Here is a 26085-nt window from a genome sequence, read left to right as displayed (position 1 = left end):
AGTACAGACAAGTGGCGCAGAAGTGCTGAAATGGCGTCAGGAAGGCTAAAGCTCAGAATGAGCTGAGATTAGCGAGGGATGCTAAAAGCAATAAAAAGGCTTTCTTCAGATATGTGAGTAGTAAAAGACAGAGGAAAGAAATGGTGGTTCCACTGCTTAACGAGGATGGCAAATTGATAACAGATGACAAAGAAAAGGCTGAAGTGCTCAATTCCTACTTTGTCTCGGTCTTCTCCCAAAAGCGGGTCTATGACCCCCCTGGAAAAAGTGAAGCAGAAGTTGAGGGGGCAGGATTGCAGTTTGGGATTGATGAACAAATGGTCAAAGAACACCTAATTTCCTTGAATGAGTTCAAATCTCCAGGGCCTGATGAACTGTATCCTGGAGTAATGAAGGAGCTAGCAGAAGAACTCTCAGAACCTTTGTCTATTATCTTTGCAAAATCATGGAAGACGGGTGAGGTGCCGGACGACTGGAGGAGGGCTAACGTTGTCCCTATCTTCAAAAAGGGCAAAAAGGAGGAACCTGGGAACTACAGACCAGTCAGTTTGACATCCATCCCTGGGAAAATTCTGGAGCAGATTATAAAGAAGTCAATCTGTAAACACTTTGAAATCAATGCGGTGATTACTAGAAGCCAACATGGATTTTTCAGGAACAAATCCTGTCAGACTAATTTGATCTCATTTTTTGATGGGGTAACCTCCCTTGTGGACTGTGGGAATGCTGTGGACGTCATATATCTTGATTTCAGCAAAGCTTTTGACAAAGTGCCCCATGATATTCTGATTAACAAACTAGCTAAAAACGGGCTAGATGGAACAACTATTAGGTGGATTCACAGTTGGCTACAGAATCGGACTCAAAGAGTACTTATCAATGGAACCTTCTAAAACTGGGGAGAGGCAACGAGTGGGGTACCTCAGGGATCAGTCCTGGGCCCAGTGCTCTTCAACTTTTTTATTAATGATTTATTAATGATTTTATTAATGATTTTGATGAGGAGTGCAGGGAATGCTTATCAAATTTGCAGATGACACAAAATTGGGCGGGATAGCTAATACCCTGAAAGACAGAAACAAACTTCAAAGTGATCTTGATAGGCTGGAGTGCTGGGCTGAAAACAACAGAATGAAATTTAATAGGGATAAATGCCAAGTTCTACATTTAGGAAATAGAAACCAAAGGCACAGTTACAAAATGGGGGATACTTGGCTCAGCGATACTACGAACGAGAAGGATCTTGGAATTGTTGTAGATCGCAAGTTGAATATGAGCCAACAGTGCGATATGGCTGCAAGAAAGGCAAATGCTATTTGGGGCTGCATTAATAGAAGTATAGCTTCCAAATCACGTGAGGTACTGGTTCCTCTCTATTCGGCCCTGGTTAGGCCTCATCTAGAGTATTGCGTCCAGTTCTGGGCTCCACAATTCAAGAAGGACGCAGACAAGCTGGAGCGTGTTCAGAGGAGGGCAACCAGGATGATCAGGGGTCTGGAAACAAAGCCCTATGAAGAGAGACTGAAAGAACTGGGCATGTTTAGCCTGGAGAAGAGAAGATTGAGGGGAAACATGATAGCACTCTTCAAATACTTAAAAGGTTGTCACCCAGAGGACGGCCAGGATCTCTTCTCGATCCTCCCAGAGTGCAGGACACGGAATAACGGGCTCAAATTAAAGGAAGCCAGATTCCAGCTGGATATCAGAAAAAACTTCCTGACTGTTAGAGCAGTACGACAATGGAATCAGTTACCTAGGGAGGTTGTGGGCTTTCCCACACTAGAGGCCATCAAGAGGCAGATGGACAACCATCTGTCAGGGATGCTTTCGGGTGGATTCCTGCATTGAGCAAGGGGTTGGACTCGATGGCCTTGTAGGCCCCTTCCAACTCTGCTGTTCTATGATTCTATGTTGGCCCTGACCCAATTCTAGCCACAGGCAGCTAGCCAAGTATAACTCAAGTTGTGGTTCATCTCACTTCCTAGCCTTTGAAAATCACGTCTATTTGCAAGTGCAGCACAAAAGAAGTTGGAACTACATTGTATGTGTCTGTATGTGGAGGGAATCAAGTAAAAAAAAATTGCCTTGTGCTGAATATCATTTGGAAGTTTTCTGCTCTGTTACAAATGGGACTACAATAATCCCCTGCTCAATTATCTTCCTTTCTTTGCAATTTTTAATCTGAGTCTTTGTTGAGTCGAGGCAACAGGATTATAATCTTGGGTCAAGTGGTAATGGGGCCTGTGGGTAAAATGTCTACTCCCCACAGGCATGACCCTGAAAGACTTAGCCAGCTCACATGTTTGGGTAGTGGGGCCTGCATCTAGTTCTGAGGCTGCCATGTTATAATGAGAACAAATGGGGGTTTCTGGACAACTTAGGTTGGGCTCTGAGTAGTACTTCATTTCCAGGTCAGAGGTTGGCATTTCCCTAGAGACAGAATGGAGTTCACTCTGGGAGAGTGGGTTGTTGGAAGGGGACATCTGTCCAGCAGAATCCTGGCTACTGGTGGACGCCCCTGTCGTACCTGGGTAATACCATGAACTCAGAGGGGTGGTTGAGAAATGGGTGAGAGGAGGACTTTCAGACTCTGGCTGTGCCACTGATTTCTGCTCAGGAGATATCACCATAGAGCTGCGTGGTGTCACCACTTCCACAGCACTCTTGAAAGTCTCCAGCACACGCTCATTCTTGTGCTTCTCCTTCTTCTGCCGCGACTCTTCCAACCTTAGCTGACGTCGTTGGTCACGCACCATCTGGTTCCGTGTATCCACCAGGTCTCTGTGAAGCAACAGAGAATGAGGGTAGGAGAGGAATAAACAGGTGAACTGAAAGTCTTCATGGATCAAAATCATTTACCTTTTTTTCCACTAGAGCAAATGGTCTCCAAACAGTGAGTTGGAGCCTACAACTGAGTTGTAAGAGGCTACTGCAAGTGAATTTCAAGGAAGGTTTTGGCGCATGTGAGGGACAAAGGAAGATGGAATGCTTCCAGATCAAATAGACCCTTCATCGGTACATCCTCTTAGTTAAAAAATAAATAAAGAGACTTTTCCATAGGTAGCAGCAGGTAGTATTGCTTTTTACTGCTGCATGGATCTTGTCTGTTTCCTGTCATCCAGAGGGTGCTTTGATTATCACTGTGCATCAAATGTTTGTCTTCTGAGACACCAAAATATTTCTAGAATATTTCTATAAGGATATCTTCACATGGCAGCATTTGGGCCCATCCCATAGATCAGGGGTTGGCAATATTTGAATTGTGAGCTACTTGCATGGTCTGAAGGCACATCAGGCAGGCAGGCAGCTGCTTTGCTGAAGCTAAGTAGATCTGGGTCTGGTCAGTGCTTGGAAGGGAGGCTGCCTGGGAACCCTATGTAGCTTCCTTGAATTCCATAATAGAAGAAAGGTGGGTTATACATCTAAGTAAAAATAATAATGCTGGCCCTGCCAACCCATTTGCCCCCCTCCCATGCCTCTAAATTTGGCAGGTGGGTAGAATTGGTGGTTATTAGCATTTTCAGGCTAAATTTGATCCTTTTAGCACTCTGTAGCCACTATAGTGTGCTGAAGGGGTCAGTTTTAGTTTAAGAGCAAGCTAAATTTGACCCTTTTAATGCGCTGTAGTGGTTTGCCACCAAATTTCAGTGACAACCCACCATTTTCTCCCTGGCACCCTATGGACTGCAGTGTGTGTGTGTGTGTGTGTGTGTGTGTGTGTGAGAGAGAGAGAGAGAGAGAGAGAGAGAGATCTGAGGGTAAAAAAATACTCCCCCCCCCACTCCCCAAACTTGCCCTCCCCTGCTCAAGGCCGTAGCCGTGCTGGCTCCTCTCTATTCTGGACAGCTCTGTTTCCTAATGACAAACAGCGATGGGCATCAGCGAAGTGGCGCTGCCTAAACTTTTGCCTAAAGAATTTACTTCCTGTCGCTTCATGGTCATAGAATCATAGAATAGCAGAGTTGGAAGGGGCCTACAAGGCCATCGAGTCCAACCCCCTGCTCAAGGTAAGGTTGTCTTCATGGTCAAGTTGGCTGTAATCAGTTAGCACATAGCAAAGCTACTGCAATATGACAATCAGGGTGTCTACTGAATAAATATGACACGAAATCAGCTTTGAGAGGACCCCACACTGGGCCACTCATAAGAACAGCACTAACTCCACTTTGCAACAGGTTCAAACTGTATGCAGCAATAGCGACAGATATGTGGCAAGCTGGGATTGCAACCCAGGTTGCTGTTCTCTTTTAAGAAGTGGTAAGAAAAAGCATTAGTTTAAATATGACCAAACCTCTCAGTACTGAGTTTAAGGGCAGCTAGCCAGGTGCCCAGGTTTTCAAACAGGGCATCCTTCTCTGTTCGTTGGTTATCTTACCTGATAATGAATGACCTACTGCCACCTCACATGGGCACTCCCTTTCTAGCTATCGTGCCAAAGTGCTCTAGATTCCCCTTTTCACCAATGAATTTGGAGCTTTTAAAGAAAACACCCACACAGCCAGCCCTTTGATTGGATCGCCATCCTTGAACCCAGGGAAAGTGAGAGCTGTTTCAGGTGTTTGAAATAAGCGCAAAGTACAATCCTCCTGGGTTTGCTTTGTTCCCCGTGATTAAGAAGCTGACATGTGAATGGAAAAGCAACTTTTTCAGTAACTATGGAAACTTATCACCTAGCTCTGACAAAGCATTTTCCACCTCTGCCTACATCAGAATTTTAGCTAGGTCATGTTATTTTGGTTTGTATTTTCTTATTTGTCTGAGTTTTATTGTTCAATTTGTTTCCCCCATGAATAAACACACTTTCCCATTATTTAAGACTCCCCCCCTTTGTTACTCAAAGAGACTTGATTTTCATGTGCCTCATAACTTGATACTTAACAATACATTTTGCCATATTGGAGAAAACTGTGGCCAAGGTAACCTGTGCGCTTGCTCAGTCAGCTGTCCAGGTACTAACTGTCAGTGAGCAACTTCCTTTCCCCCTTCTTATGGTTTAAATTAGGCTTGGACTGGGCAGCCATTCAGTGGGAGGACTGTCCTTTCAGAACACTTCAAATATGAACATAGGAAGCTGCCTTATACCGAGAGGACTTTCAGACGGGGGCGGGGGAGATCGTGTTTCCTTACCGTGGCTCTCTTCCTGGTTCTCTTCCGTGTTTTAGACTAGCAGAATTACACGGAGAAGGGAGCAGCAACCATGCAGCCTGTACATTTCAATGGGACAGCACCCTCTAGTGGGCATTTCATAGCGCAACCTCCCCTGCACACGGCAGAAAATCCTGACAAACCCGACATATCTCAGACGAGTCGGGTTTTCTGAGGTTTATTTTGTGATGCTACAATTGAGAAAAGGGGCGGGAGACATGTAGGAAGCTGATGGCATTGTCAAAATGACCTGTGAACATCTTTGAGTGGCCAGTAGCTATAAATCGCTTGTTTAAAGAAGCTCTGAGTCAGACCATTGGTCCATCTAGCCCAGTATTTTTGAGACTGATTGGCAGCAGCTCTCCAGGTTTCAGGCAAGAGTTTTCCAATTCTTCCTGGAGATGCCGGGGATTGAATCGGCATGCAAAGCAGGGGCTCTACCATTGAGCCATGGGCCCTCCCTTACAGAACTGTCCTCTGTAAAGTAGGACAGAGGGGCTGCCCTCACAAATGGCTGAATAGATTTCATATCTTTTAGGTCAGCCTTGTGGATTAACTATCACCATGAAACATGGTCATTCTCTCTCAAGAACTGAATGTCCCCCTCAAGGCTGGACCTGTGCAAGAAGCATTTTGGGCTTGGAGTCCCATTGCATGATGTCTGCTCATGCAACGGGACTTGCATTCATGCGACAGAACTTCTCCTTCCCCTTGCACGTGTCCCAGATCTGTTCCAGAGGATTCCCCTAACCCTCTGAAACAGATTTTGAGGGGTGCATAAGGGGTGCAGGGGGACATTGGAAATCGGTTCCTCCAGCAGTTCCAGTAGCTGGCAGAATGACACCATTAGATCAAACCCTTGGTCTCCACTAGAACAGCCTCAGGTGAATGGAGTTTGCTCATCTTTAAACTTCCGACTAATGTAGGGTGACCATATGAAAAGGAGGACAGGGCTCCTGTATTTTTAACAGTTGCATAGAAAAGGGAATTTCAGCAGGTGTCATTTGTATATATGGAGAACCTGGTGAAATTCCCTCTTCATCACAACACTTAAAGGTGCAGGAGCTATACTAGAGTGACCAGTTTTAAAAGAGGGCAGGGCATCTGCAGCTTTAACTGCTGTGATGAAGAGGAAAGTTCCCAGATTCCCCATATATACAAATGACACCTGCTGAAATTTCCTTTTCAATACAACTGTTAAAGATACAGGAGCCCTGTCCTCCTTTTCATATGGTCACCCTAGACTAATGCTGATGATCCATTACAAGAGACATTCTCTGTCTTTTTCACTAGATTACTGACAACCGGGTGTAACTTCTTTGCAACACTGCTAATCCCCTTTTCAATCTAGTTAGCTCTTTTAACACTGAAGTGACAGAAGAACCCAAGTGCCTAATGAGATCTCAGCTACTTGATGTAATCTTTCACAATCCTGCAGACATGCCTTGCAGGAGAGGCCCATCTCCAAATGTGTTGAGTAGAAAAATGTGATGCAAAAGAGGGCAGTCTCTAATCTTTTGTCATTGTGCAGAAGAGGCTATTTATCCAAGTGAAACTCGTTATGTAGCTGCTACTATTCAGTCTTCTAAAGGTACAGGAGCTCAGTGCAGTCTTTTGCTTGCCATCGCCCTAGTCAAGTACAAGCATGGCAGACTAATCAAAAATTTTAGACAGCAATCCTATAGTTCATGGGCGAGTGTCCCAAGGACCATAGGATGGCTTGGAAACCTTTTCTGAGGTCAGAGACAGCACTCAACCTCGGAAGGGGGAGTTGGAGATCCACCCCTCATCTCTGCTGCCTCACAGCCAGCTTGAAAACCAACTTCAGAGAGGGGGAAACGGGGGCGTTCTGGTAGGTGGGGAGAGAAAGAGACTGGAGAAGCCAGGATATTATTCATACTGAGCTGCTTCCAACCTCTTTCCCTCCAGCTCCAAAGCTCCCTCGCTAGATGGACTAAAATACTTTAGTAAAAATATAGGAGATCGGAGTCTGGGGAGGCCAAAGAAAAAGGCCTCCACTGCTCGTCCTACCCTGCTGCTTCCAGCCCACAGGCAGGGCCGAGGGATCTTGGAAGCCTTCGAGTTCAGGGGCTTCCAAGCAGCAAGGGCGTAGTCCTTACGATTACACCCTTCTGCATCATCAATCAAAACAAGTGGTACCTTTATTATACCCTATGTGCAAAATTCCCTCAAGTCCATCTTAAATGATGATAGCACCATATCCCACCTTTATGAACACATTAGGAATATTTGGCTATGGTGTGTGTGTGAGTGTGTGTGTAGAACAGGCCATGCCATTAGGCAGAGCGAGGGAAGGTGTTGGAGGAGAGAGCTGAGGGCCAAATGGCCTGCCCTCTGCCCTCTAAGCTAACCTGCTGCCTTCTGGTGCAGTGGAGGATGCTTTCCATTGTCAATGTTGAAGAAACAGCTTTTGTATGTGGAATGGAGGAGGCTTCATCTTGTTCTTTGCCTCAGGCAGCAGAATGTCTTGGGCTGGCCCTGTGTGTATGAAGGACTGAGGCTGACAGAGGCAGAGGCCTGGAGTTTTTCTGTTGGGAGAGGGTATTCCCTGAGAGGAAATGAGCCAGGGATAACCAGAGCATAAGAAAGAAGCAGAAAGATGCAGTTTGAAGGACCTTAGGGTGAAAGAACATGTCTTTTTCCAACTTTTATTTTCTTTAGTGACTTTTGTCTCACTCAACTATATTGACCAAATCCCTTTAACTGTAATCTGGTTGTTCTAATTCACTAGTAAACTGTTGTGTTAAGCCACCAATGTCTGGAGTGTCAGTCACCCTGTGTCTACAGCCTGAACCCCACATTACTGGGAAGAGGAAGGTAAAGAGAAGGAAGGTGGGACTCTTAAGGAGGCAAGAGATCTTTAAGGAATTGCTCAGGGGGTCCCAGTCATAGGAAGGAACCCCAACAGTGTGCATATTGTGTGCATAAGGGGGAGAGGGAGGGAATAATATTCACACTGCTGCTTATTCTGTTTAATACCATAACATTTTCCGGATGTGCTATCAGTCCAGAAGAGTGGGGAGAACAGCATCTCCCCCCAAATTATACAAAGATAAAAACCGAAAAGGGCATAAAAGGACAGGGCATTGGGTGGGAAATAGCTTGGCTATTGCCTCCTTTTCCTTTTAAGGGTGCATGCCTATGTACACCATTTGGGATCAAGTCCCACAGAACTCAGGGGGTCTTACTTCCGAGTAAATATTCATAGGTTCATGCCATAAATATCGATCAGTACTTCAAAACTGGAGTTGTATAGCAGGAGAGTGCAATGCTACTGAAGGGTTTAAAAATAAAGAAACTCCCAGACAGCACAGCCATGGGATGGGGGTGGGCGGAAATAATTGTGTCATTTGTCACTCGCCAGACTGATTTTAGATAGAGCTTCCCTCAGAACAGCAAAGTGTTCATCAATTCAGAGAAAGATGAAACAGTTTCTGCCATTCTCACAACAGCACGCCTGTCTTCACTCATAAATATTAGATGCCGTCGAGGAACAAAAAACTAAAGGGAGCTTGCAAAACGGCAAGAGCACAAGTGGAAGAGTTTTGTAGTTTGTCGCTAGTAACTTCAAGTGAATATTTAATAGGTGCCCATGACACATGCATTCTGAAGGGCAATGAAAAGGCAATCATAAAGAAGGCACTGCCCGGGAGAGATATTGCATTTCCCCTGGGTATATTTGGGCCCTATGGCTCCCTCTTTCGGATGTACAGAAATCAGATGGTGTTGCAGTATATTTTATTGTCTAAAGTCAAGACCTTTGATTATCCAAATGCTTCTCCACCTCTGGTCTTTCTCCCCCAAACCCTCAGTACATGTTTCTTAGCTTCCTGCCAGCACTTAATCCTTCCACTGGCTGACCTGACTTCTGGACCTGTTTAGGGTTCTTCCTCTTCTTCCTTCTCCTCCTTAGGCTTCTGCTCTGGCTCCTGAACTTTAAAATGACTAGTTTGAAAGGTGAAGGAAAAAACAGTGAGGATTAAATGCCTGACGGAATGCCTCTTCCAACATGAACCTACCCATACGCTACGTTCAACTTCTAAGGTCCTCCTCTGGGTGCCTACTCTGAGGGAAGCTCGGAGGATGGCAACAAGGGAGAGGGCCTTTTCAGTGGTGGCCCCCCAATTTTGACATGATCTCCTTGACGAGACTTGCCTGGCACCAGCACTGTTATCTTTTCAGCGCCAGGTTGACTTTTCTCTTCTCCCAGACATTTAACAGCATATGCTGAGTTTTTTAACTGACCCCAGAATAGTGGTTTTAAATGGATATTGTCTGTTTGGTTTTGTATTTTATGCTTTTTATGGTTTTAAATTTTATATATTTGTTTTTCATGTTCACTGTTTTTAACCTTTGTAAACCGCCCAGAGAGCTTCAGCTATGGGGCTGTATATAAATGATAATAATAATAATAATAATAATAATAATAATAATAATAATAATAATGAAAATGTCTGAATTTCTCTCCCTTTTGCCACAACTGACCTCACCTTAAGAGAAATGAAGAGAAGTGAACACTGGGCGCATTGACTGCTGTAGGAGAAAGAGCATAGAAAGCCTGCAGATGCTGCCTCTGTGACCCATAGTCAGGTGCCTCCAGGGCCATTGTAGGATTTTGCTTTTGGCACATCAGTGCAATGTGCCGAAAGCTGGATTTTACATGTGGCAACAGAGAACTTGAATGTTCCTCGCCATAAACTGAGAGCAGTCTGAATAACAGGAAAAAAACCCACACCAAGCTTTCTTTTCCTGGGGTCTTTCTGCGTTCACTACAGCGCCTTTAGCCGATGATCAACAGTGACCACGTGATTTGTAATTGAAAACTTCCCCTCTCCATAAAGTTGAATGAAATTGCACCATCTAGTGGCTATGCTGACTTTACATACTGGGTATATTCTGCAATAATTTGAAATAGTGCATTATCTCTGATCTTTTTAAAAGCGAGATTACAGGGGGAAGGCGCTGGAGATGTCTTGGAGGTTAAAGCTTTGCCAATGTCACTTCCTGGATATTTAAAAATAGAAAATCAAGGAAGCAGAGAATGGAAGACCTACCCTTCCATGCAATTGCCACCACACATTATGCTTCCTAAGGACAAGAGAGAGGGTCTTTTCAGTGGTGACACCTGGTTTATAGAACACCCTCCCCAAGGAGGCTCACCTGGTGCTTACATTCTTATCTTTTTGATGCCAGGTGAAGATCCTTATTTTCCCCCAGGCATTTTAGGCCACAATCTTTTGCATGTTTAGACAGAAAAAAGTCTTACAACTCCCAGCATTCTAGCTGGGGAGTGCTGGGAGTTGTAGGCCTTTTTTCTGTCTAAACATGCACAGGATTGTGACTTTAGAGACTTAGTTTTAAGACTGTATGGCTGTTTTTATATATTTCATATTAATTTCTGTGCTGTTTGTTGCTTTGTATTGAAATTTAACCTATTAAGTTTTCATAATCTGCCCAGAGAATGTCTCTAAATGGGCAGATCATAACAACAACAACAACAACATAAAATCAGGACCATTTTGTCCTGAGGGGAGGAGAGAGAGAGAGAGAGAGAGAGAACACTGCCTGGTGAGCTGCCCACCATCAGCTTCCCCCCCACCCAAGCTACCAGTGCAGGACTACTTAACAACCATCTTATCCTGAGGGAAGAAGAAATCTTAACTTTCCAAAAGTTGTTTTTATCTTATAGCTTGTCTTTATTACATAATTTTATTGCTGCTTATTGTTTTAATACTTTTTATGTAAACAACTTTGTGAGATTCAGCAGAAACACACTATATAAATGACCGTGTTCAGACGGCACTTTGGGAACGTGGTTCTGCTAACCATGGCCATAGCTAGACCTAAGGTTTATCCCAGGATTGTCCTGGGGTCAAACCTGTTCATCTAAGTGCCACACAGGGCATCCAGCACTCAGGCAGGGATGAACCCAGGATGATCCTGGGATAAACCTTAGGTCTAGCTACAGTCCATGTCTCACTGTGGTTACCACTAACCACACCTGGTGTTTCTGCCTTAGTTACTGGTGGTAAGAGCTTTAAGCTAAAACATGCTGGGAATTGGGGTGTTTTCATCCCACCCACACCAGAATGCGGCCCCCGAGAGCTGATCTGAAATTGAATCCAGGCTGAAAGAAGTTCAACGCCCAGAGAGCTTTGGCTATTGGACGGTATAGGAATTGATTAAATAATCACCCATGCTATAAAGCTATAGAATACGCACCTGTAGTCCACGTGCCCTGTCCTGTTCTGGTCCAGCTTGTGTACCAATTCTGTAACCTGTGCCCGGTCCAGAGGAATCTTTGTTTGCTTGGGATACAACAACAACAACAACGTTACTGTATGTTGAGTTAGGTCTTGGCGATTACAGATTTCCTTCCATGCTGGGAGGTTGTGAGGTAAGAACGCTTGCCTGCCCCTTTCCTCTGTCTTTCCTACTATCTGAGAAAGAGACCGTGTGACAAGGCAGGAATTTCAGGCAAGGGTCTAGGGACCCTGTCCACAGAATGAAGGACCTCCAGATGCAGTGGGGCTGGCTTCCTCCTTTTTGAAGTAATGCACATTACCATTTAAAGAGTGATAAGACCATTTAGGGTGCAATCCTATGCAAGTTTAGGCAGAAAAAAGTCCTACAGCTCCCAGCTATGCTGGCTGGGGGATGCTGGGAGCTGTAGGACTTTTTTCTGGCTAAACATTCAAAGGATTGCACCCTAACCCTAGTCTAAAATGTTACGTGTTCATTCATTATTACATTTACACCCTGCCTTTTCTCCTCAAAGAAACCCAAGGTGGTATACATAATCCTCGTCTCCATTTTATCCTCTCAACAACCCTGTGAGGTAGGTTGGGCTGACAGTGTCTGACTGGCCCAAAGTCATTCAGTGGGCTTTCATGGCTGAGTGGGGGCTGGAACTCAGATCTCTAACCACTATGCCACACAATGATCTAACTGCAACACTGGAGGAGGCAAGCAGAGTCAGCCCAACTTCTTTTCTCTTCATATTGCTTGTCCATTACGAAATGTCCCCCAAACTGCTTGAACCACAAGGTGGAAAGCCCACCTCAATTGACCCTTGCTCTCTACTTCCTAGATTTTCCTATCAATGTCTAGGGATGTACAGATTTCGATAAATTTGTTCCAACTGTGATTTTCAGATTGTCAGGCATCTTTTGTTCCATTGTCCACTTGTTGACAGAATTGGTTTTTTCTCATTTTCTTGAATTTTGCATTGGAAAGTGCACACTTGCACAAACTTTCACGTCTGGAAATGCACATTTGCGCAAATGCGCAAAGCCCTCTAAAATGGCTTTTTTTTCTTTTAGCCTATGCGAAGGAGGAATGAGTATTTTCAATCATGTTTTTTTTAAAACAATCATATTTTTGGTATGTTTCCACGACTAAATTTGCATACCATCCTGGAACGTAAAAAAAACGATCTGCATGTCCATGGATCTGTGCAAGTCAGAAAGAAACAATCCACTGCAAATCAGATTCGTAGAAAACCAAACACATTTGAATCCGTTGCAGATTACACAAACATCCCTATCAATGTCTACCCTCCATTTTGAATTTTAGTTTTTATCAGCCAGCTCTGCCATTGCCAATCCAATGTCTAGACTTTAGCCAAAAATGTTCCTGCATATCCTTACTGACTGATTGATTTCCATAGGACTCAAGGTAGCTTCTGTCCATAAAATTACAATCCCTACAACTGTCTCATTCTCCAAACAGCTTCAACCCCCATTAATGTCGCTGTTTTTCTTCACTGTATAGTGGTCCATTTCTTTCCCTTCCTATCTACTTCTCTGTGCCATCAATATTGTGATCCATGAGGAGGAAATGAAAGTCTATAGCCATAAATTACACCGTGAAGCCACTTGTTGTACTCGTGGTGTACCTTAAAAGAAATTCACCCTTGTTATAGCAAATATGTGTTGTATCCACTCTCAGTCCTACATAGAGAAGACCCATTGAAATGAATGGGGCTTAATTTAGAGTAACATTGGACACAACCCAGCATCTGTTACTAGTAAATCATGAAGATGAATGTGACATCCTACGCATGTTTAGACAGAAAAATGTCCTACAACAACCAACATGCCCCAGCCAGTGGAAACATTAATAGGATTGCTCTCTTGGTCATTTACTGAAAGTATCTGTTTGGCCTTGAGTTTCTGACATTGACCATAACACAACACTCCTCTGCAATACTGTTTGTTCAACAGCAGCTTCATCCTTTAACGTATTGCTTTGAGAATCCTGGAGGCCACATCTGCATCAGAGGGCATGTCTACACTATATGTTTAAATCAGTTTCACACTTGCTTAACTATCATGCTTTCCAACCATGGAAAACCTGGGAACTTGTAGCTCTGGGAAGGGGCTGGGAACCTCTGATCTCAATTTCTCAGCACCCCCATGAATGGACAATTCCCAGGGTTCTTTGGTGGAAACCATGTCAGCTCAGCCATACAAACTTCTTTAAGGTTCAAATCATACCAGCAACATGGTTCTCCGAAACTCTGCCACAGGAATTTTCATGTTGCCGTATTTATCCATATTCCTAAAGAAATCCCAGAGTCTCAGCTTACGCTCATCCAAGTAGTTCTAGGGATAAAAACGGGGAAATAAAAAAATCACAAATGAGACCACAAGTACAATAACTCTGCACTTCATGCCACTTTCCCCTGCCTTTTTCTGTCTTTCTGGATAATGAACCTACATGATCTACCAGTACATCTATACCTTGTGGTACTTTCTGTTCCTCAAATCCAATATAGCCCTCTAAGGGCTAAACAACATGCTATGTTAAATACATAATATATAGCTGATCCTCTTCATTTTATTTATCTTCATATAAATATGCAGGCCCCTGAAACCTTCCCACCCAACCACTTTCCTCTGCTCCAAATTCCACCACCAACACCCCTACAGGGACTAAAAAAGAAGATGAGAAAGAGCTACACGAGTAGCTATTCCATCTTTAACACTCTAAGAAAGCAATCCTATGGTTCCTGGAAGAGTGTCCCAGGGACCACAGGATGCCTTGTAAAACCTCTTCGAAGGGGGAGACAGAACTCCAACCCCAGATCCACCCCCACCCTTGCAGCCAGTGTGGAAAGAACCAGCTGGCTGTTTCTGCGTGGTTGGAAAAGTGACCTCGGAGCCTCAGGAAAGGGGGCATTCCGGTGGGTGAGGAGGGGAGGAGAGTGGAGAGGCCAGGATATGAGTCATCCTGAGCCTCCTTCAGTCTTCTTCCCTCCCCCTCCAAAGAGCCCTCGCTAGACGGGCTGAAAAGCCCATCTAGCAAAAATACAAGAGATCAGAGGATGGGGAGGTGATCGCTTCTGCTGTTCCTCCCGCCCTGCTGGCTTCAGCCCAGCAGGGCATAGGAAACCCGGACGCCTCCGAATTTGGGGGCTTCCGAGTGGCAAGGGCGCAGTTGATAGGATTGCACCCCAAGAACAAATGAACTATTTGGTGAGACGTTCTCTTGGTGTGATCTGCTTCCATTGCTATTCCAATACACTGAAGGTAAGACAAACCTGCTGCATTTGAAGGCCCCCACTCCTGTTCATTCTGCTGAGTGGGGCCCTGGATATCTGCCCCAAATTCCTGCCCCGAATGAACCTACTGACCAACCCTTGACTGAAGTGCAAGGAGAGAACCTCACCTGAATCAGCTTCATAGCATCTGGAAGCTGTTCTGGTTTCTTGGCAATGTAGCCTCCAACCCCTCCATAGATGACATCAAGTTCAGGCCGTATCTCACTGACGGTATCCAGCAGCTTGATGAAGCCTTCATTTACCAGCACATTCTAAAGCAGAGCAGAGAGCAGAGCAGGTTTAGTGCAGAAAGAATGGATCCCATTCGCACACACCGAGGCTTACACAATCTTTGACTGTGGGATCTCTCTCTCTCTCTCTCTCTCTCACACACACACACACACTTTATTCAGCCTCTCTGAATGGTTTACATGTCTGGGGACTGGACTGTGCATACTTTGTACAATCCATCAATCAATCCAAATCCTGGGCCCAGGCAATCCAAACTCTGCACCTAGAAAAGCTGGATTCTGTGATTTGAGTAAAACTCTCATTTTGCACAATTGTTTTTGCCCCACCTTTTCTTTTATTACTATTTTGCAAAATGTATTCTGGATTTGCTAGTCATGGGGGAGCTTTGCGGCTGCATCCTCAGCTACTGGGATTCCTGTTCAGCCACCTCTCTAGCTTCTGAGTATTTAGCAGGCATTGCCCGCACACCTTTTAAGTGTGTTTAAGGAAAACTTGGGGCTTTTCATCTACAAAACTGCAGATTCTTTTCCTGCACTTCAGCAGAATTGCAGCACACTCAGAAGCCCTGTGTCCTAGAAGTGAAACAGTAAATGGAGTGTGTTAGAGAGTCCTTGGATAAACTGAGCACTCCATGACTCATTCCTCTTTCAACTACTCTAGAAACAAAGGAAGACTTGTTACTTCTGATAAGTGGAGTTCACTGATAGAAAGGGAGACCTGGCTCCCATGAAGTCAGCAATATGGGTGAGGAGATGCTGAAATACCCAGCCATTCATTGTAAGTGTCATTTATTTATTTATTTATTTGATTTGTACCCTGCCTTTCGACCCAAAAATGGCATTCAAGGCAACTTACACAATCAAAACATCTGGAGGGTTACAGGTTGCCTGCCCCTGCACACATTTATTAGGAAATCCCATTGCACAAAGTGACATGTCCAAGTAAAAATGAATAGGATCTTTGAAAGTATGCATAAATAAGATGGAACCTTAATATGATGGTTAGACAATCCCCAACATCTTTTGTTCTGATTTCTGTTTGGTATCTTTGCCATGAATCACTGTTTCTAATGCTCAAAGAAAGTTTTGTAATCTATCTCAAGATCTATATCAATTTGCTTCATTTGACCCAGAGCTTTTCTACATGAGGCATTTGTCATGCTCTTGTTATTCCCTACTCAAGGTTGTTTATAGGTTCTTTCGATGATGTCATGACTCAACAGTTTTGCTTCTATGTCTAATCAGCACTTTGTGCTGTTTTTAGAGCAGGGGAAATGTGGCATTTAATTGTGAAAGTGAAAAAAGTGTGATTTCATCTTGTGTATTTGTACTATTCCACTATTCAACAGTGCCACCTAGAGGTTATGTAGCAGAAAAACAGGAAAGGAAATACTCATGTAGTGCTCAACTCTCAATTCTGCAATGAAACCAAAATAACGGATTAACAGCCAATTAACAGCTTCATGTAGAAACGCTCCCACAAAATGAAAGAACAGTAAGACTGAAACTCCTTGGGTCATTCATGTCTTTGCTGAATTTGATAAGCCAGATGATCAGGATTTCAACATTATAAACTTCGAGGGCAGCATATACATTTCTGAACTCTCCCACCCCTAGTATCCTCTTACTGAGATGTTGATTTCTTCCATTCTGGATTTTGAATTCTTCCTCACAGAGGTGACAAGAGCAATGGCGCCCTCTACTGTAAGAGGATTATGCGAAATCTATGAGGAAAAGAAAGAACAGATTATTTGAATATAGAAATAAATGTATTACAAGTAGTTGTAATCCTGATGCTAAAAAGAATGATTGATTTATTCCACCCAATAGCCAAAGCTCTCTGGGCAGTTCACAACAATCAAAACCATAAAATAATAATAAAATACAATATAAAAGCTTAAAACAAAAATAGAAAATGAAAATGAAAATAAAAATAAAAACCAAAATAAAACCTAGCAGCAATGCAAAAATTTAAAATACAGTAACAGATTTTAAAGCACGGAAACTTGGGTCTGGGAGACCTGGGTTTGGCCCAATTCTGATATGGACTTCAGGGCCGCTTTCCACAACCTAGTGCCTTCCAAAAGTTTTCAACTACAACACTCAGCAATCCTGACCTTTGACCATGCTGGCTAGGGTTGATGGGAGTTGTAGTCCAAGACATTTTGGGGATGCCAAATTGGGGAAGACTGCTTTAAGCTATTCATGAGCCCTGGACTCCATTCTGGATCTATAAAATGGGCACAATAATTCTAGGGCTGTGCAGGTCAAGAGGTGGAATGCACTACATGGTCACTGGTGACTGAGGTTGGGGGTGGGGGGAGAGAGACTCATAGGGTGTGGGGGAGATGGGACCTAGGCTGCCTGGAAAGTTGTCAGCAGTGTTCATTATGGGCTGAAGGTGTCACTGACCTACGCCCCTGCCGCCCCCCCCGCCCCCCATGAGCTGCACCAGGCAGCTTTGACCTGCTCCCTCTTTCTGTTCCCTCCCTTCCCTTGACTTCTGGTTAATGAGGGCAGCTGAGTTCAACCACCATGCTGCAAACACTGAACAGAATAAGGATTGAAAGGCACAGCGCTTTTTTCATGAGCTTTTTGCTTGTTGCATGTAGTAGTATGAATGGATTGTGAGAATACCCTTGAGTCCCAGATCCTGGAATGCCACAAATTATGATGGTCTCTCCCCACCCTCCCCGGTTTCCTCAAAATGTTCTCTTTCTCCACTATCTTTACTCTCTTCCTTTCTTTGGTTCAATTCCAAACTCATTATTCTCTCCCAAAGAATTCAGGACTTCCCTCGCTGTACCGCCTACGGTGAAGGCAACTAGCCAGCTTGCTCAGCACAAGGTGGGGGGGAGTGGAACTATGCCACCAATCTGAGGTCCGCAGCTAGTCATCAGATTTAGAAGATTTCTACACCAGAGAAAATCCTGCAACTTTACCGCGGCTTTTGTCTCACGATCACCACGTGCTCTCTTTACACACACTTCCCTTCCCCACTCCCCTTTTTCCCTTTAACCAGGGGGGTGTCTTTACGGCGCCGAGTTGGTGCCACATTCTCCCCAAACCCCACGCTTTTGCTCCTGAGGGCTTGCGCCTGATAATCCCCATGTGCCTGAGCAAGTGTAGAGTTTATGGCTGTCATCCACCCCTCCCTTCTTGGGAGAGGGCAAGGAGGAGGAAGCAACTTGAGGGGGGGGGGAAGAAAATATTGTAGGAAGTGGTCGGGGTGGCAGCAGCTAGCAGGGGATTTTAAAAATGTAAGCAGGAGAAGGCAGCAGCGGCTCTGGGGAAGAAAATAAACTCTTCTCTCCACAGGGCATTCTGGCATCCATTCTACTCACTGGCTAACGCCCTCCCTCTGCCTGGGTGGATGGTGACCAATTAGGGGTCACCATCCACCAGGAATCCCACCCCCCCCCCCCCGGAGCAACTCCAGAGCAGCTTCTGAGCAAGAACAGACTGGCGGAAGAGCCGGGTTGCCGTCGCTCTGGCTGGAAAAGTCGGGCTAAGCCCCAGACTCCTCAGCCACGCATTTTTGGCTCTTTGCCCCTGGGCAGCTTTGAATCTGGGGCTGCATCATCTAACTGATGCCATGCAGATCCAGCACCACCCTGGGGCAAAGAGGACGTCAAGACAGTCCCAGGAGTTTGATATGTTTCACTTATACAGCCACAAGATGGCGGTATAGCCTGCCTCTTCTTACAGCATGATTTCCCCTTTTCAAGCTGAAATGGAAAGGGGATCTTTTTGTTACTAGTTTATTTCTATTTCAAATTAAGCCATGGAAATCCTTCTAAAGTACAAGAGAGGCAACTGGAGGTTTATAGTGTTGTGTAATCGACCCGGAAACTGAGTGGCTAGACACGAGCATGCTATCAATGGCTCATTTAGAGAAACACTTAGTAGCATTTAGTGTGATAATTCATAACCCTGAGCATGGTGGAGTTATTTGAAAGTTGTTCACCTTAAGTGTGAAAATAACCTCAGCGTAGTCTTGGCAACTTTTAACATAAAGGAATTCTGGTACCTGGGAGAGGTCTGGGGTGGAGCCTGGAGTGGGCCTGGGGGTCGAATCAGGGTGCTGACCCATCTGTTTCTGGCCAGTCCAGGGGTAGATCCAACTATTTCGGGTGGCCTAGCAATGTTCAAAATATCTGGGGGCTGCAAAGCTAAAGAAAAATGGTGGAGGGCGGGGTGGTGGGGAGAAACAACCTTGCCTTTCACATTTCTGGCAACTTGGCCCAAAGCAAACAACAACAGTAACAACAAAACTGGCAAGGACATTATTTGCCTCTGACCAATGGGCAATCCTATCTCAATCAAAAGCCATAACAAAATGTGAAATAAACTTTTCCAGCCTCTCAACTATCTTGTAAAATTTCAAGATAATTAAAACACTATCATCTTACAGATCCTTCTTACTTTCACCGTCACCCCTTCACTCTTTTGCATTTGTTGCTACCCTCATTTGCAAATCAGTCTCTGCAACCCTAAGATCTAGAAACATGCTGGTGGTGGTGCATGGATTTTTCAGATTCTACTAAGAGCCCCAAAGCTTCACAAAACTGCGTTGTTAACGTATTTGGCTCACACAAGCCACACAACCCCAATCTGATCATGTAACTCCACTTCTGAAATCTCGTCACTGGCTTCCTATCTCCTTTAGGATTCAGTATAAGCTTCATGAGCTAGCTCCTCATTATCTTCCAGTCCTTATTTTGCATTATAGCCCCACTTACCTTCTTTGCTCCTTGAATAATATGTTTCTTACTCACCCAAGGGTTTCTCCTTCTCTTGTTCAGCTCCATCCATTCTCTCCTGCTGCTCCCTATTCCACGAATTCTCTTCCAGACTATTTGCACATGGTTGCTTCAACCACTGTCTTTAAAACTCAGTTAAAAGCATTCCCCACCCCACCCCAAAGCTTAGTTTTGATTTGATTCATGGTTTGGTAATGTTAATTTTGTATTTTTGTAGTTTTTCCTGTGCCTATTTGGTGCATTCCCTTCCTTTCCTTTTGGCTTTAGTTTGGTGCAGATTTTATTAGAATGCAAACCCTTGTGGCAGGAATTTATTGTTTTATTCTGCACAATTCCATGTGCATTGATGCGCTATATAGCTAAATAATAACATGGGTATCCGCCTCAGTTCCAGACCAGTAAATGAGAACCTACCTTCAGGATTCTAAGGGTTCCATTGACTTCTAATCCCCTGCACAGTTTTACAGCCCCTTCGTTGTTGATGTGGTTGCTGCTGATGTCAAGTTCGGTTAGAACATTGTTGACCTTGAGGGCCTCCCCAAGGGCCAACGCACCCTCATTTCCAAAGCCGTTCCATGCGAGGTTTAGTATCTTCAATGACCCGTTGGCCTCAAGGGAGAGAGAAAGGTCGGAGGAGGGAATCTACATTTATTTGTGGATCTATCTATCTATCTATCTATCTATCTATCTATCTATCTATTTCCTGGAATCTGTTTCAATGAAGGGCGGTACAGACATGCTTGAAAATTAAATCAATAAACAAACATGCATAAAAGCGTAGGAAAAGGCCTACTGGATCAAAACCTGCCTACTCCAGAGTGGCACACCAGAAGCTCCAATGGGAAGCCCACAGGCAGGACATGAGGGCAATAGCACCCTCCCACTCATGTTACCTAGCAACTGGTACTGAAAGGTATAGTGCCTCGGAAGACATGTATAGCTATCACGTCTAACATCCATTAAATGCTTCAGGGTACAATCCTATGCATGATTGGACAGAAAAAAGCCCTACAATTTCCAGCATTTCCCAGCAAGGGGAGAAATTTGTAGGGCATTTTTTCTGACTAAACATGCATAGGAATGTGCCCTTATTGTTGTGCACTGCCCAGACAGCATCAGCTATTGGGAGGTCTAGAAAAGTAATAAATTAATATATTCCTCTATGAATATAACTAATCCCCTTTGAAAGTTGTCCAGGTTGGTAGCCGTCATTGCACCAACCCCTTTCAATAGGGTGACCATATGAAAAGGAGGACAGGGCTTCTGTATCTTTAACAGTGGTATTGAAAAGGGAATTTCAGCAGGTGTCATTTGTAGGCATGCAGCAGCCGGTGAAATTCCCTCTTCCTCACAACAGTTAATGCTGCAGGAGCCCTGCCCTCTTGACTAGATACAAAAAAGGGCAGGGCTCCTGAAGCTTTAACTGTTGCAAGGAAGAGGGAATTTCACCAGGTGCTACATGAGTACAAATGACACCTGCTGAAATTCCCTTTTCACTACCACTGTTAAAGATACAGAAGCCCTGTCCTCTTTTTCTTATGGTCACCCTATTTTCATGTACCAACTGCCCTCTCATGAAAAGGAACACTTGAGGAATCCAGTTTTTGTGAATTCCAGTGAAAAGTGACATTATCTGCACCTCCTGCACTAAAGTTTGGATCAGAATGTAATTATCCTTCAGATGCCATGGTTCTCTGAATTATATATACACTTGCATTTAGGTAAAATATATTTAGAAATGTGAATTTTGTGAGAAAATACATTAAAATGTGTATTTAAATATGCACTTATATATGATTTTTTTTAACATGGATAAAAAAGTATTAATGAGGAAACAGGACAGGACAGGCACATGCACAATTGAAAACATTTGGAAATAGAATGATCCATCCTTTCCTATATTCATAATGCTGCAGTCTCTAAAGCCCTCTGATGGCTTAAACCCAGTTACCCTGTGAGCTGCTCTTTCAAAATGTCTTGAAGGTCATCTTGAAGATCACCTGCAACTCACTGGTTGGGTTTGTATGAACGTGGCTGGGGAAATAAACCATGGTGACTTATTTCCCCTGACACACATGCTGGTCATGTGCCGGGGCGATTAGTATAATTACCCTCAGCAGGATGGCATTTGTGTCATGTGAACCTGGGCAGATGATCTTCAAAATGGACATTTTATTGTAGCGTTGGAAAAGGTGCAGAAAAGGACAACTAAAACTATCAAGGGGCTGGATGAACTCTGCCATGAGGAAGGGTTACAATGCTTGAGGCTTTTTTAAGCTTGGAGGGGTGGAGAGAATTAAAGGAGGACATGATAGAGGTGTACACAATCCTGCATGGTCTGGATAAAATAGACAGAGAGACATTTTTCTCCCACTCTCATAATACTAGAACTGGGGTCATCTCATGAAGCTGAATGGTGGGGTAGATAAAAATTAGTACTTCTCCACACAGCAGATAGTTACATGATTGAATTTGCTACCACAAGATGTAGTGATGGCCACCAACTTGGATGGCTTTAAAAGGGGAGTAGACAAATTCATGGAGGATTGGACTATCAATGGCTACGGGTCATGAGGGCTATATATTACCTCCAGTAAGAGAGGCAGCATGCCTCTATAAACCAGTTGCAATGGAACATGAGCAGGTGGGTGCTGTTGCACTCATGTGCTGTTTGTGGGGTTCCCATTGTGGACGCAGGTTGGCCACCACGTGAACAGATTGCTGGACTAGATGGAGCCTTGGTTTGATGCAGCAGGACTCTTCTTACATAACTGTATAAGGTTAGGTTATTGTCATATGAAGCCCTAAACAACTTGGGATCAGTACACCTAGCAGACCCCCTTCCCCTATACACACACAGGTAACCTTTAATATTAGCATTGAAGGACTTTCTGGTCATCCCAAAATGAACGGAATGTCACCATGAACTACCCATGTAGCCACACCCACACATAGGCATGCGGAGCACATTTCATTAGGATGTGCACTCAGGGAATTTTTTAAGGTAAATACTTATTGAATACTCAATCATAAGGGACATTATTTTTATTCATTTATTTATTAAACACTGCAGACACTGATTCCCTACTCTGTGTTCAGCTTGCCTCACCTCAGAAGGGCCGCTGCAGGTGAGGGTGGGGAATGAGGAGACGCTCTTCAAGTCCCAGCATTGGTGGGGCTTTATGGTGACACTGGCCGGAGGAGGGGCTTACGGGGAGATATTAGCCTTCGGGGGCCCTCCTCCTAGCCTCTTTGAAGCACAGCTCCTGGCAAGGAGGCTCCAGCAGAGCAATTCCTTTGCACTCCTGCTGCTGGGAGCAATGGTACGCTGGCAGGAGGGGCAGCAGCAGAGCAGTAAGATGGCCATTCTTGCCACATGAGCAACATTTCAACTCGGTGTGCACCCACTATCATTTACATGTGCCTCTGTTGGGGCAAAGTCAGTCAACGCAGCCGCTCCAGGAGAGGCCTAGTGGCCAAGGGGGCATGGCTCCTGGCACAGAGGCTTCCCACAGAGTGATTCCTCTTCTCTCCTGCTGCCAGGAGCAATGTTGCTCTCTTGGAGGCAGCAGTTCTTCGACGCGGTGGCAGATCAGACAGAAGGCAGCTGGAGGCCCATTCCCACTGCGTCAGGATCCCTACTCAATGCCCCCCTCAATTTGGTGCTTATTGCTTGAGACATCAGGGTGTGCCTGGGCACACCTGGCACACCCCTTGCACATGTCTACGCACCCACCTTCGAGAAAACTCTCCCTCATATAGTTCGGGAGACAGAAAATGTGACGTCTTTCAAATGCCTCCTGAAAACACACTTGTTTACCCAGTAATTAAGTAAATTAATTATGCCCCTCCATTTTACTGCTCCTTGATTTTTTACTGGAGTTGGAAGTGAATGCTCTGCTTTTAATATTGTATTTTAATATTGTGAACCACTGAGAGATTTTATTATATTCAGCAGTATATAAATACTAGAAATAAATAAATACATAAATAAATCTTATGTCTTTCTGCTGAAATATTCAGGATCCCTCTCCAGTTTGAGCAGCAAGAGCACTCCGCTTGCTGCTCTTCCTGGTCTTCCTCTGTGTCTTTCCCAGCACACCCAGCCTTCCCTCGCTCCCCAGGACTCAGCCAGAGCAGAGCCTGAGACAGATTCTTACCCTCAGGCCGGCGCTCAGGGCCACAGCCCCTTTCATCCGCAGTTGATTCCAGCTCAGGTTCAGGATCTCCAGCGACTCATTGTTGGCTGAGGAGGAGAAGCAAAACAACAAAGCAGAACAAATAGTTTCAGGAAGCTTTCCGTAGATGACAAGCTGTGTGTGTGTTTTGTTTTACCAGTGCTGGGGTTTTATCAGAACTTTGTTCTTTTAAAATTTTTATTTTTAATATGGCATTTTTATTTTTTTGTTTTATTTGTTTTCACTGCTCCAAAATACTTGGATGGGGAGCAGTATATAAATATTGTAAATAAATTAACAAAAAAAATCTTTGCTGAGGAAGCAAAGAGTAGGATGGATCAAAAGAGGTGCTCCTTTGGAGGCATGTGAGGCACAGAGGGGCTCACGACAATCCCAGACTCACTCTGTTATATTATTAGTACCAGGTAGAAGGAAGACGCCAATTTGGCAGCGCTGAAATTAAGCGGCAAATCACCACTTTTCCCCATTGCCTCTAGCAAACACTTGTTACGTTGTGCGCACGTCGGTAGATTCTAGCGCAATGTCATTAGCACTAGCACTGGGTCAGAATTGTATCCTTTTCTTTAAAAATGGTTATGGTCAGTTTATCAATACATACTCTGCTTGAGAAACCACTATAAGGTAGGCCTCTTGCAGAATCAACAAGGAATGGGGTAGCAGGCCTGTAAGGAAGGCTCGTGGCTTCTGCTCTTTGCTTCTATGTCATACCGGTATATTTGTAAACTGCCCAGAGAGCTTCGGCTATTGGGCAGTATAAAAAGGTAATAAATATTACATGAACAGCATAGTCTCCGGTGATCTCCTTCCCCAAAGGAAGCCAAATCCAGGTACTGTTGTCCCTTCTCTCTGCTCAGGCAGTGGAGAGCACATAACTCACGAATAGCAGGTGGCTCTGCAGAAATAATGAGCAACGTTACCGAGCATCTGGCCCAACTGCTCTCCGGCCTTGTCAGCAAACTCGTTGTGGCTGAGGTCCAGCTCTATCACTCTATAATTGGCCTGTGAAGAGAAACGGTACACAGACTCTATGAGCTCAGCTGGGGCCTTAAGGCCAAGGGCTGGCCTTAGACATTCAGTTTCCTGAGGTGGAATACAGGAACCACTGCTCCTCATGCATACCAATCCCACTTGTAGTGTGCATCCAACAAACCACCTCTGAGGTAGTGGTAATGACATTGCCAAGATGGCACCATATGTGCATTCAAATCACTAAGACAGGAGTCTCTGACCTATTTGGGTCTGTGGGAACACTTGGAATTTTGAGGAAGTGTCATGGGGTCTCTCACAAAATGGCTGCCCTTGGGGGAAACCTGCCCATTCATGAAATGGCTACCATGGTGGGCAGGGCTGGTCACAAAACAGACATTTTGCAAAAGGCAAACTGGTGAGACGAAAAGAAAAGTAACTTGACATAAGTATGAGGTAGAGGTGGGCTCTGAGCTCCAAAACACAAAACCACTCATTTGAACTTGAACCCAAACAAATATGGTTGTTAAGGGGGCAGTGCTTCACTTTGCAGCATGCCAGCCTCCCAATTTTTAATATCTAAAAATCTTAAGGAATAAAATAAAAACCAGGAGGGGCGGGGAGCCTGGCGGGGGCCAAGTGAGGCACCATGTTGGAGACTTCAGCTCTAGCGACACATCACGAAATGCCTCCCCTCTACCTGATGCATCATTTCTGCTCCACTCATTGCTAGTGGAACACCATCCCTTACTTTGCCCTCCATTTGCTTCTTGCTGTGGCAGCTTCAGTGGGCTTTGTGGTGAGCTGTCCACGTTTAGTTCCCCAACGTGACGCCTGGCAGGGAAGCTTGCTTGCTTGCTGATCACTTTGGTCTGCCCTCACTGGTTGCATTTTGCAGAGTATGCTCCAGGACACACTACCAATACCGGGTGCAGTCCACACTTTACCCCAGGATCTGACTCTTATGCCAGATCTACACCAAGCAGGATAGAACACTTTGAAAACTGTATATGGAGTGAGTCATCATGGGCCCCAACAGACGTCAAAACCGTTAAAAACCATTTTAAAGTAGGATGGTAGATTCTGTCTTATTAATTTTTCCAGACTTTTTTTGAGGGGGGGGGGGCAGAGAGGGAAGTGGCAGCACAGTGGGAAGGAAAATCTCTCCCCTCCCCTTCCCTCCTGTCCTCTGATCC

General features: G+C 44.6%; 1 protein-coding gene across 1 annotated transcript in view; it reads right to left on the bottom strand.

Annotated features, from left to right (window-relative positions):
* Positions 1-9044: 9044 nt before the first annotated feature.
* The window catches only part of LRRC74A (leucine rich repeat containing 74A), a 31255-nt gene continuing 14214 nt past the window's right edge, over positions 9045-26085 (bottom strand). The window contains exons 7-14 of the mRNA XM_063118479.1: positions 24841-24922; positions 23885-23970; positions 20139-20333; positions 16590-16685; positions 14839-14982; positions 13665-13772; positions 11389-11474; positions 9045-9111 (exon numbers count right to left, since the gene is read on the bottom strand). Of these exons, the coding sequence (XP_062974549.1) occupies positions 9045-9111; positions 11389-11474; positions 13665-13772; positions 14839-14982; positions 16590-16685; positions 20139-20333; positions 23885-23970; positions 24841-24922 (864 nt within the window). The remainder of the gene's footprint in view (positions 9112-11388; positions 11475-13664; positions 13773-14838; positions 14983-16589; positions 16686-20138; positions 20334-23884; positions 23971-24840; positions 24923-26085) is intronic.

The sequence above is a fragment of the Elgaria multicarinata genome, chromosome 2, assembly GCF_023053635.1.
Source record: "Elgaria multicarinata webbii isolate HBS135686 ecotype San Diego chromosome 2, rElgMul1.1.pri, whole genome shotgun sequence".
NCBI lineage: Eukaryota > Metazoa > Chordata > Lepidosauria > Squamata > Anguidae > Elgaria > Elgaria multicarinata.
This window is presented reverse-complemented; position numbering and strand designations above follow the sequence as displayed.